The 12,017-nt window shown below is 41.8% G+C and overlaps 1 protein-coding gene across 1 annotated transcript in view; it reads right to left on the reverse strand.

Annotated features, from left to right (window-relative positions):
* Positions 1-12,017, reverse strand: part of PCCA (propionyl-CoA carboxylase subunit alpha) — a 223,970-nt gene that overhangs the window by 99,885 nt on the left and 112,068 nt on the right. Inside the window, exon 18 of the mRNA XM_083437796.1 lies at positions 5,480-5,582. Within this exon, the coding sequence (XP_083293922.1) occupies positions 5,480-5,582 (103 nt within the window). The remainder of the gene's footprint in view (positions 1-5,479; positions 5,583-12,017) is intronic.

A 12,017-nucleotide genomic window follows, 5' to 3' on the forward strand; every position in this document is an offset into this window, starting at 1 on the left:
GATAAGATGTAAGCCATCAGTGGAACTGATGAAGAATGGAACATTTAGCCATACTCGTGGCAAAGACTAAAGCTCAATACTCACCTTTCTCTCATCCCAAGAGAACCATAATGTAAACATCGCAGTTAGTGATAGCACCATAGAAAACTATTGCATGAAAGACAGCCATTGCATTATATAATCAAAGCAATGTGTTTATAGAGTTTTCAGTTTAACAGGGGCAAAAAATTCATGAAAGATAAATCTTGGGCCACAGAGACAAGGGTTGTAGAGGTGCCAGGCCCAAACCTTAAAAGGTAAAGGTAAAGGTTCCCCTGCCCGTATGGGCCAGTCTTGACAGACTCTAGGGTTGTGCGCCCATCTCACTCAAAGAGGCTGGGGGCCAGCGCTGTCCGAAGACACTTCCGGGTCACGTGGCCAGCGTGACATCACTGCTCTGGCGAGCCAGAGCCGCACACGGAAACGCTGTTTACCTTCCCGCTAGTAAGCGGTCCCTATTTATCTACTTGCACCCGAGAGTGCTTTCGAACTGCTAGGTTGGCAGGCGCTGGGACCGAACAACGGGAGCGCACCCCTCCACGGGGATTCGAACCGCCGACCTTTCGATCGGCAAGCCCTAGGCGCTGAGGCTTTTACCCACAGCGCCACCCGCGTCTCTTCAGGCCCAAACCTTAGGACCCCTTAAATTAGAGAATGGGAAATTGTGTTCCTTCAGATGTTGCTAGACTACAACTCCTGTCTTCCCTGACTATTTCTCATGATGGCTCCAAATGATAGAAGCAGAAATCCAACATCATAATAGTCACTGGTTGCCCACCCCTGGATTAAACCGTACCTTTGTAACATGCAAAGAAGGGGAATTACCAGGTACAGCTTGAGAGCCTAGTGTCCTGTGCATTTTCTCTAACTTGAATAAAAATTTACAGACCTCTGCTTTGAATACACTAATTATCAAATGCAGCACAAAGCTTATTAACTAAAGTAGTGTAAAAGTGTAAGTGGGAAATCCTTGATTAACATCTCACTTCATCCATAAACCAAATAGAATACCATAGGTGAGTCACACGTTTGACCTTCCTGAGAAATATCTGGTTCCTTTGGACAGTCCTTACCCCTTCTAGCTTCTAATATTTGATCTGGTTGAGAAATAAAATGGCATATCCTTGTTTAGGAACAATTCAAAGGATTAAGGGCAGAACAACTCTAGGTTTGCACTGGCCAATGCACATTTGGTGTCTTGGGTGGAATGAGCAGACCAGAAATGATAGCTGCTTGCAACCATATCCTTAGAGACAGGGGCAAAGGAAAGGGTGTGGGCCACCCTGGGTATCACCACTGAGGGGGGTGACAAAATGCCAGGCGGCACTCACCACGGGGCCTGTAGTGCGCCCAAGCCACAAGTCTCTCCTGGAAGTGACGCGGTGACTTGAGTGCCTGCATGCTCCACGCTGCCCCAAATGGTCCACCCACCGCTTCCCCCTCAGCTGTAGGACAGCTGAGTGGGAGGAGGTAGGCAAACTCCTCAGATGTCCCACGGAGTGTCCTGCCCCGGCTGGCCCCTCCCCTGGGCACAGGGCATGTGAGCCGCCCCAGGTGCCCGATCGGCTCGCTCCACCACTGCTTAGAGATGCAGGCAGGTTGGCCAATAGAGATAGAGACTAAGAACAGGCTTACATGATATTTCAGTAAACGTAACAGGCTATACTCTTATGTCTCCACCACAGCCACCCAACCACACAGGAATGTTACGAAAGAATTACTGTGATGGCGTGAAGTCTTTGTACATAAATCCTAATATATTATTATTAAATGACACTTCCTGAATTTTGCATCATTTGTTCTGTTAGCCTGTTTTTATTCTATTAAAATTACATTCCAAAAATTTGTGTCCCTTCCCATTCTCTTTGCCCCAATAAATATATATTATAATCACCATTCACTTAAAGCTAATTTCAAACCGTATCACAACTGTTCACATAATGGTAATGATGAATCTAAAAATATTCAGATGAACTATTGTGAAAGTGTTATGGGCGCAGAAATGCAAATGCTCATGGGGATAACAATATAACTGTGGCTATTTCAAATACATTATGTATTTACATTTAATATTTTTCATTTCAGTGATCTCTGTTTGAAGTGCTGAATGCAATTTACAATCTTTAAAAAATATATTCTGAAGATACTTTAAGAGAGGCATCTATTAGCTCCATTTTACAATTCAAAAATAAATAAATCCAACATTACAAAAGCATGCCAGAGGGGTGTGGGAGCAGACAACGCATACGAGACCTCTCAATGGCAAGTTCCTTTGTCTTTAAAAGGACAAAGGTTTAAAATGTCCTCGTTTTAAACACAGAGCCAATTTTTCCTCAAGCATGCTACATCGGGTAATACAGGCATGCAGCAAACCGTGGATTTTTCCAAGCTATGAATGATGAGAGGCCAAAACCAATAGAGAAATTAGGAAAATAAGCTCTGCAGCCAACACAAGCAACACATAGGAAGTGCTGTAGGCAATCGGCTTTGGAAGTGTAAACATTACATTAGTAGACCCAAGAGAGGACCACACCTGGAGCACTGGCTCTCCTATTCCCCCGTCCAAACTGCTAATGAAAATAAAGACTCCCATTAGTTGAACATCACTTTTAGTTTGAGAGATCTTGGCTACGCTAAACAAGCTAGATTCTCTCAAGCCAAACTATGTTCACTGGAAACTGTATCATAATCTGACATCATGATAACCGCAGGATTGTTGTTTTATCGCCTAATGTAAAAATGACTTGAAGCAATGGGTGGCACCCACTTGACAATAAACCAACCTACTGAAAAAATACGGTAAATGCTACGTATAATGGTTCAAAACAGTGCAAAATATATTCACAGCTACTTCCTGTAAGAAATCTGTGCCCCTGTTATCCAAGAAGCCTATTATCACATTGACCCACGTGATATCAAGCATTTAGATAATTCCTTAGAAAACAGAAATCTGCTGCGATTTTTCCTAAGAAGAAGAATGCTTGAAAAGCTAGCTTTAAAGCTGATCAAATAAAAATATATATATATTTTAAAAAACATCTGAACTGAATTAATAGGAAGCAAAAATACACACTTCTCTTGCTATAATCGCAACAGAGCCGCTTTTACATACTGCCCTCACCCCAATCAACTGCACTTCCAGCATGGTCCTCCACTGACACTTCCCAGCTCCACCACTGATGTAGCCAAGGGGTGGAGGTAGTAAAAGAATGTGAGGTAGCAGAGAAGTAGTTAAAAACAAGAAAAGGAACAATCGCCCCTATGGCTACCACCCATTCAAATGAGTCACCCAAATCACAGTGCACAATGCCCCACAAGCCAATAACGATCGGGTAGAGCAAAAGTCAGCAGCAGTTATAAAACCTGCTGTTGTTTTTAACTCCATTTATTTTTCTGAGAAAATCAATTGTGTATTGCTTTTGTTGATAAATCAGCTTCACTGGCCAAGCCAAATTCTGCAATTGGGTTACTGTTACAGTTCCCCAAGGTTTACACACACACAAAAATGGTTATAAAAGCAATACGCATTACAAATCATTAATAAGGACAGAAGAAGACCCTGCCTGATCAGAAAGTGGTCCATGAAGTACAGCATCCTGTTCTCACAATGGCTAATTAGATGCTTAGGAGAAGCCCACTAGAAGGACCCGAGTGCAGTTTCCAGCAACTGGTATTCTGCAGCCAACCCCTCTGAAGTATAGAGATTTCTGTGCAAATCAGACTTACAGTAACTAATGCTAACTATGCCCTTTAGTCCTCCATTGGTTACAAACAGATGCATTGGTTACTTCTCCAATGCAGAATCAGATATGTAACATGGTACAAGCACATGTTAAGGGTTGATGAAGTATACCGTCGCAGGTTTTTCTTTTCTTTTTCTGCAAAAAGTTGCAGCCATTTATCTGCAATTTATTTTTTACTGCAGTATTTATTAAGAACCCTTTTAGTAAAAAAACAGGAAAACGTTATTAGTTGTCATAATCACTGAGGACAGACCGAAAGGTAAATGGGTTTAAATTGCAGAGAGATAGGTTTAGGTTCATTATCAACAAGATTTTCTGACATAAGAGGAGGCAGACAATGGAATATAATCACAAAAAAGGGGGTCAGAGATCTCCATCACCGGATTTTTTTTCCCCTGTTGTGCATGCAACACAAACAACTTGAATGTAAGTGGATTTTCTTCCTGACAGATGAGTCCAAATGATAGGCCTGGCAATCCTAAGGTTTTGTCTGCTAGTCTGCTTTCATTAGGAAATGTTATAGCTATTATCAACAAAGCAAACTGAGAGCATAGCTTGCTCAAAAAAAAGTAAACAAATCGTTCAAAATTCACTATATTGGAAAAGCTTGATATTTGGCCTGGAACACAAACAAGAACTGCCAGTTCTCCAATACTTATCGCATTTGACTCAAGACAAAAGTTGTGAAGCACAACTAAGAGAGCAAGGTGAAGAAGGTAAGCGTATCTGACACAATATCGACTTAAGCAAACCCTTTCATGATGTCCAACAGAGGTGGCTAATACTCCTATAGCTAGAGAGGTCATGCTTTCTTCACACAGGAAATAATAACTGAAATAAGATAATAAGGGAGGCTATATTTTCCTATATGCCTAGAGAGTTTGCATTACAAAACACTGCATTTATTATATAGCAATACTTGTATTTTGGAATTTGGGTGGGGAGGTTCCCCCTTTATAAGCTATTCTGTTAAATCAGAAGTGCTGTGTTTGAATTAGGGATGCTGTTATTTTAAAAACAAAAACAAAGCTCCACTAACCAAAGGGATCTTTTCACGAGCACAACTTACCATGTCACTATGATTAGGGTTTTAATTTACACACCTTCAAAGTTTTGCACACATCTAGTAAAATCTCAAAACTTTTTTCTTTGAAAAGCAGGCTCACATTTCACCATCACAAACAGTCCCTGAAATTTTGAATTTCAGCAGCAGATTGTCAGAGATGAGGCTGTCTGGGAAGCACAAGCTGGTTGGACAAGTGGAACTAGTTGCATGATCTTCTGTAGCCTGGTCTATGCTACCTTTAACGCCAAAATCATTTCAAGCAGGAAATGGTCACCCATTTAAAATAATTTGGTAACTGGTGGTACAGGGTTAGGTACACTTTTTATTTTAAAAAAGAGAAGAAAAAAAGTCTTATTGCATCAGTAGAATTCGGGGGGGGGGGGGAATCATGAAATCTTGCAAATTCTGATCAGTTCCTCTGTCTGTGCAAAAGCACCATTAATAAATGTAAATCTGAAGAAGTGTGCATGCACGCAAAAGCTTATAACCAGAACAAACTTAGTTGGTCTCTAAAGTGCTACTGGACAATTATTTTTTTTATTTATTTTGACTGCGTCAGACCAACACAGCAACCTAGCTGAACCATTAATAAAGTTAGTCAGTATACATGACTTTCTACAAACAAACTTACCTTGGAGTTCCCAGAAATCTCTGTGATCTCAGTCGCTCAAGCACATACAAAGACGCCGCTGTTACCAGTAGCTCCCTTTTTTCAGAGTCCTTCAACGTATGTCCTAAGATTTCAAAATCAATTTTCAAAACTGTAATATGCATCAGAACCATTTTTACAAGATTCCATAGCCTGCCCTTCAGTTCAGCAATAATTCTCAGGGCAGCTTAAAAAATGGATAAAACATAAATTACGGCAAAGAAAAAAAAAGGTGTAAAAACCAGAAGCAATCAGATTTAAATGTTTTAGAAGCCAAAAAAAATAAAGAGATAGTTGCCTGACACTTGGCATTCCTCCCTGAGGAGGGAATTCCAAATGTTGGGTGCTACCACTAAGAGGTCTGTGTCCACGGTGATTACCCACCTCACCTCAGAAGGCAGGAGAACTTAAAATGTGCCTCTAAGTAGGTCTTTATCTGTCAAGCAGGTTTGATTAGGAGTAGGCAGTCTTTTAGATATCTGGGTCTCCAGTTTACCTTACTCTCACGCCCCACTTAGAAATTTCCCCCATTAGCCCAGTGGGCATTCCCAGCAGAAACACCATCTACATTTGATCCAAATTCAGAAGGACTCTGCAACAAAGCATCTTCAGCACCAAATTCCAGCACTTTACTAATGAACCAATACCAACAATAAATGTCAAGCACGTTCCTACAATGGAAGAACTGGATTGCAACTACAGCATTGCAAAGCATACTGTGACTCAATTCTGCAGCTGGTAATAAATTTGGGTGGGTATCTAAACCACTTGAAACAGCATAGGTTTCAGTTCTTTACTTGATAAAGCAAAGACTTGATAAATCAAAGACAGTTCCTAGTAGGAAGCCACATGTCTCAGGGCCAGGTCGTAAGCAGCATCCAAATTGCTCTTGTGTTGCTTTTGCCATGGTTACCCAGGGCATCAGCCCTTGAGCAAACTTACTCTGGGTGCTGTAACATACTAAAGCATGGTACAAGAAATAAAAGAAGCAATGAAAATGGCATTAAAATCCATACAACATCTAGCTTAAAGGTAAAGGTAAAGGGACCCTTGACCATTAGGTCCAGTCATGGCTAACGCTGGGGTTGTGGCACTCATCTCACTTTATTGGCCGAGGGAGCTGACGTACAGCTTCCGGGTCATGTGGCCAGCATGACGAAGCTGCTTCTGGCAAACCAGAGCAGCACTCGGAAACGCCGTTTACCTTCCTGCCAGAGCGGTACCTATTTATCTACTTGCACTTTGACGTGCTTTTGAACTGCTAGGTTGGCAGGAGCAGGGACCGAGCAACAGGAGCTCACCCCGTCGCGGGGATTCAAACCGCCGACTTTCTGATCGGCAAGTCCTAGGCTCTGTGGTTTAACCCACAGCGCCACCCGCGTCCCAACATCTAGCTTAACCCATTACAATTCCTACAACAGGCAGAAAATTCATAAAGTGGCCCAACAAGACTCTCAGCTATTTTCAAGTGGTCCATGGAGAAGAAAGTGTGAAAACCACTGGTAAGAAAAATCTGTTTGCTGCCTCTGAGATCTTGGCCTCTTCTCCTGCCTAGAAGATACATGAAAGAGGACTATAGGAGGGAGTAAAGGAATCTGGTGAGCATGATTCTGCCACCTGAGCATCCCTGCTTGAGAAAAATGCCCACCAAGAGCTCCCCTTTAGAGCTATGGCAGGTGCTCACCGCAAAATGTCCTGGGCTTTGAAGATACAGATGTGTACATGGAAGACCCTGCATGAAATATCCTCTGTGTAAACTGGGGGGGCGGGGGGTTCATTAATAGCTAATAGAACACTTGTTTCATAATATACTATTATCTTTTTGGATCCTCTTCCAAACCAAAAGGTTGCAATAGTATTTTGTTTGAATGGAGAGAAGTAAAGTAGTAACATTCTAGCCTTCACCTATTTAAAGTTTGGGATCTTACTAATTACAGGATTTGCAATACTTTATTATATAGAAGCCTATCTAAAATCCGTCACTGCAGCATGCAAAGCAAAAGAAATAATGCCTTTTTTAAAAAGCTGCTTTGTGTTGATGAAAGCTGACACATGAGGAACATATACACTTGAAAATTAGCCTGAACATGTGTCAAGTGCTCCACTCCAAGTAAAAATTTAATTAAAAGTTGCCAGCTGAGGTTAATAGGAAAGCTGTCAAGATATTTCATAGAATTAAAAGAAGTTGTAAAAAAAAATGTTTATTTTATTGATCCTTGAATTTTAAAAAATCTTGGGGTTTTTTTCTAACACATGGGTACTTTGCGTTATACAAGCCTATTAGTAAAAGCATCATAATCAGACACCATATTTTTGAACATAAAAGGAATGGTTGATCTCAGTGAGAAACAAGGCATAGTAGAAATGTATTCCTGAAACTGACAGCTCCATTTATACAAATGGGTACAGGATTTCACACACCCAGAACTGGGAGGATGCAGTACCCTGCTACTCCCCCCCCCCACCTCCGCCCACCCTATTTTCCTATTTCATTGGGTAGCATTGCTAATATTTGAAGGATTTCCACTCCAATTTCATGGGTCCATTATCAGGTGGCTTTTCTCTAGTTGACCTCACTTTATACTGAATCACATGCAGAAAATACCATGTGGAGTAGAAGTACACCTACTTTTATAGTGATTTCCACAAGTGTAATGGCACTGAATATTACTGTAGTAATAACAGAAATCACGACATTCTTTCACTACCAGTTTACACAGTACTGTCTCCATAGTTATATGTATATTTGTGCCTGAAGACAATCACAGTAATAAAATGTACATATACAGTTAGGACCTTTATCTTTAATTAATACAATGTACTCAACAGCACCTAGCTGTTATTCAGTACTTAGTAAATATTATATAAATCAGTTTTGAGAGAGGAACTCTCTTTAAAGTTTATACACCTTTTTGGCTTATGGTATAGTGCAATGGAAGGTTTTCCTAAAGATGTTATGCAGCAATACAAAATGTAGACCTCAAAACTGTAAACCCAATAACCTAAAAAACAACACCCATGATTCAAAATTAGTGGCTTCTAAGTCATAATTTTGGAAGCTTCTTCCATTTCATTAACAGTACTATGAATTTGGGTCACCCAATACCTTCAATTTACTAAATTAATTGGTACCAAATCTGTTGATACAAAGAGCAGAATGAGTAAACTGGTAATTAGTACTCTACAAATTCATGAGGGGAACATTATTGGGTTTAAGAATAGGACCCTATCTCATGGGAGAAAATAGAAACGATATATTTGGGAAGTTAAGAGAAGATCATCATAATTTGTTGTTCTACAAAATGTTATGATCTGCTGTTTATGATGCCACAGGCATGGTTGAGGAATGGTTGAGGAAACCAGCTAACTTAGCCCCATCTGTAGTACTCACTTTTGCCTAACAAGTGGAAGTATTTATTTTCTGGCTGTCTCAACCAAATAGCCCTATAACCTCTGAAACTTTGGCTGTGCACATGCTCCCATTTCCTCTTCATCCAGTGTGCTTTCACTGGATCTGGGCCTTAGTCAGGTTGAGGTGGCCATCTGTCATGGATGCTTTAGATGAGATTCCTATATTCTTGGGGGTTGGGGCTAGATGGCCATAAGGATCCCTTCCTATTCTACAATTCTTTGATTCTACGAGACAGATCCAGATTGTAACAGGTCAGGTTGAGCAGCCCAGAGTCATCCAGGGTTGTCAGCAGATGGACTGTTAGGCATGAGAGGGAAGAAGGCAGAGAAACTGCAAAGAAGAAACCACTTGTAAAGAAAAAGCACCACACAGGATCAGACCCTCCTGATAAGCAGGAAGTTCTGACGCTGCGCCCACCCCCTCCCAACCCTATTTTAAAAGAGAGTTTTAAAAACCCTTAACACACACACACCCTAAATTACTTTGGGGGTGCATCTGTGTCATGGGGACAAAGGAGGCCCGGATCAGCCTGATCTGGGGGTAACAATTTGGGACCACAGGGTGGATCGGGCAATCCATGCACAGCCCCATTACTTACTGAACCAGTTAACTCACTGTATTGTGGGTAGTATGGTAAAGAAGCTGGGAATGGGAGAAAAGGGGAAGGCATCGGATATAGGTTGAAGCAGTAACAAATTGAGATTTTACTAAGGGTTTTGAAAAGCAGCAATTTAACCCTTGTTGTGATATTTCCAGAAGAAATTGGGCACTGCAGGTCTGGGAGGGCTAAATTAGAACTCCTAGGATTCTTTGCTTTAAATGTATGGTATGTACATAGCCCAGGTCTAGGCTTTCCCTACATTAGCTATGATCACGATTTCAGCTCATTATAACTCATTTTTAATTTTATTTATTTAACAAGATTTATATACCGCTTGATTGTAATAAAACCTCAACGCGTTAGCAGTGCAGCATCCAGTCTTCTTGTTTTTGGCTTTCGTCCTTCTTATCTGAGTCTTCTCAGTCCTGACTTCTTCGGATTTCTAGCTTTTCCCTCACTCGAGTTTCCCAACTTGCTAACACTAACATTGCTCTTTCCCACTTTTCTTAGATACACGACTGCTCCCTTGTCCACAGTTGTTAGTCAATCAGAATACTGGTAGTTTGTTTTAAGTTTCTAGTTCCCATAATTTTCTCCCCCACCCTCTTTTAAGTTTCATTTCCCTGAGCTGCCCTTCTGAACTTCCTGTGACCTCTTAAACACCATGGCAAAAACAGCCTTTAAACATAAAGCAGCCATTTAAAAGCTAAGAACAAAATGGTTGAACAGATGCATTCCTTCACAACACATGACTTGGTAAAAAGCTTCGGTTACACAGCCCAAGCTGTGCAGCACTCACACATTGCCAAAATATAGAAAATGCATCACCAAAACACAGTATATAAATGGGGGGGGGGCACCTGCAAACGCGTTTAGAGGAAAATGTAGAAATAATTGCTATCATTTAAATAGAATTACAATACATCCCACCATATTGGGGAAGACTCTGACCTGTCTGCTGTACAGGCGCTGTTTATGGGCAACTTCAAGACCTCTACTCTGCCTTCTTATGGTCCATTATTGTTAAACCAGACTAGACAGCCCCTCAAACAGAGGAAGACTTCAATAGAAGACTGCTCTCTTTCTGACATTCCTTCAAATAAAGGACTACAAAGTAGGATACATGGCCACCCTAACAGTCAATCACTAATTTAAGAAGAGAAAAATATATTCTCTGTCTCAACAGCTGAACAGTGAAACAAATATTCACTATTACCATTTAATTATCACCACAGTAACAGAAGTGAAGCATATACAGGAATCTTATAAAATCTCTCCTTGCTTAGAAGATTTAACATCTTTTGGAACCCAGCCAGGGTAAATTCTCTCTTTCAGAAGACCTTTTCTTACTTGTCTATATTCTTCTAACTCATAGTCAAAGTCTCTCCAAAAGCCATGTCCTGAGTCCACTTCCGATCAATATTATACTGATTACCGTATTTTTCGCACCATAGGACGCAGTTTTTCCGTCTTAAAAACTAAGGGGAAAAGTCTGTGCGTCCTATGGAGCGAATGCAGGGGGGGAGGCAAGCAGGAAAAGCCCCCAAGAGCCACACACAAGTTTCGCGCGGCTCTTGCGGGCTTTTCCCCAGGAGGGAGAAGGGACTGACGCGGCCAGTCAGTCCCTTCTCCCTCTTCTAGAAAAGCCGTGCGCACCTCTCCAGCCGCGGGAGGCTACGCAAGGCTAAAGAGGAAGCCCGGGCAGCGAGCGCAATCCATCCCGCTCGCTGCCCGGGCTTCCTCTTTAGCCGTGTGTGCCTCTCCAGCCGCGGGAGGCTGCACAAGGCTAAAGAAGCCAACTTTTTAAAAATCTCTCTATTTCTACCTCTTTTTCTTTTTTCGTCCTTTCTCCACCCCCTTATTTTCCTCTGGATCAGTGTTTTTATCTAGATTAACGTTTTAGTTTGGAGGGGGGGAATATTATAAAAAAGGAAACTTTGCAGCTTTTATTTTAGTATACAATAAAAACAGATTAAACAAAACACAAGAGAAGGAACTAGCATAGAAGAAGAAGAGAAAAGGGAAAGAGGGAGGATACAAAGCCATTTACCAGAGGTAGATCTTAACCTTTGCCTCACCTGGGAGCTTCTCTGGGCAGGAATTCCCTCGGCTTAAGTGGGGTGAGGGAAGAGTGGCAGGTAGGGGGGGTACCTACCTAGACAGTGAAGCCACATGTCTCTCCAATGAAAATTGGGAGTGGGCATTGTGTGAAGTGGCTGTGGATCTCCTGCTGCAGAAGTGTAGGACTGTATAGAGTTGGGAGGGCCACCCGAGGGTCATCTAGCCCAGCCCACTCACAATGTAGGAATCACAGCTAAAGAACACCAGGCAGATGGTCCCCCAACCGCTGCTTAAAAGCCTCCAGTGGTGGAGACCCCCAACAACTTCCGAGGTCACATAATTGCAGGGTTGGAAGGGAACCCCAGGAGTCATCTAGTCCAGCCCCGGTGGACAGCGGGCACGATCCATCCCGTTGTGCAAGGCTAAAGATGCTGCTCAAGGCTAAA

Source organism: Podarcis tiliguerta, assembly GCF_965153285.1.
Source record: "Podarcis tiliguerta genome assembly, chromosome: 4".
In the NCBI taxonomy this organism is placed as follows: domain Eukaryota; kingdom Metazoa; phylum Chordata; class Lepidosauria; order Squamata; family Lacertidae; genus Podarcis; species Podarcis tiliguerta.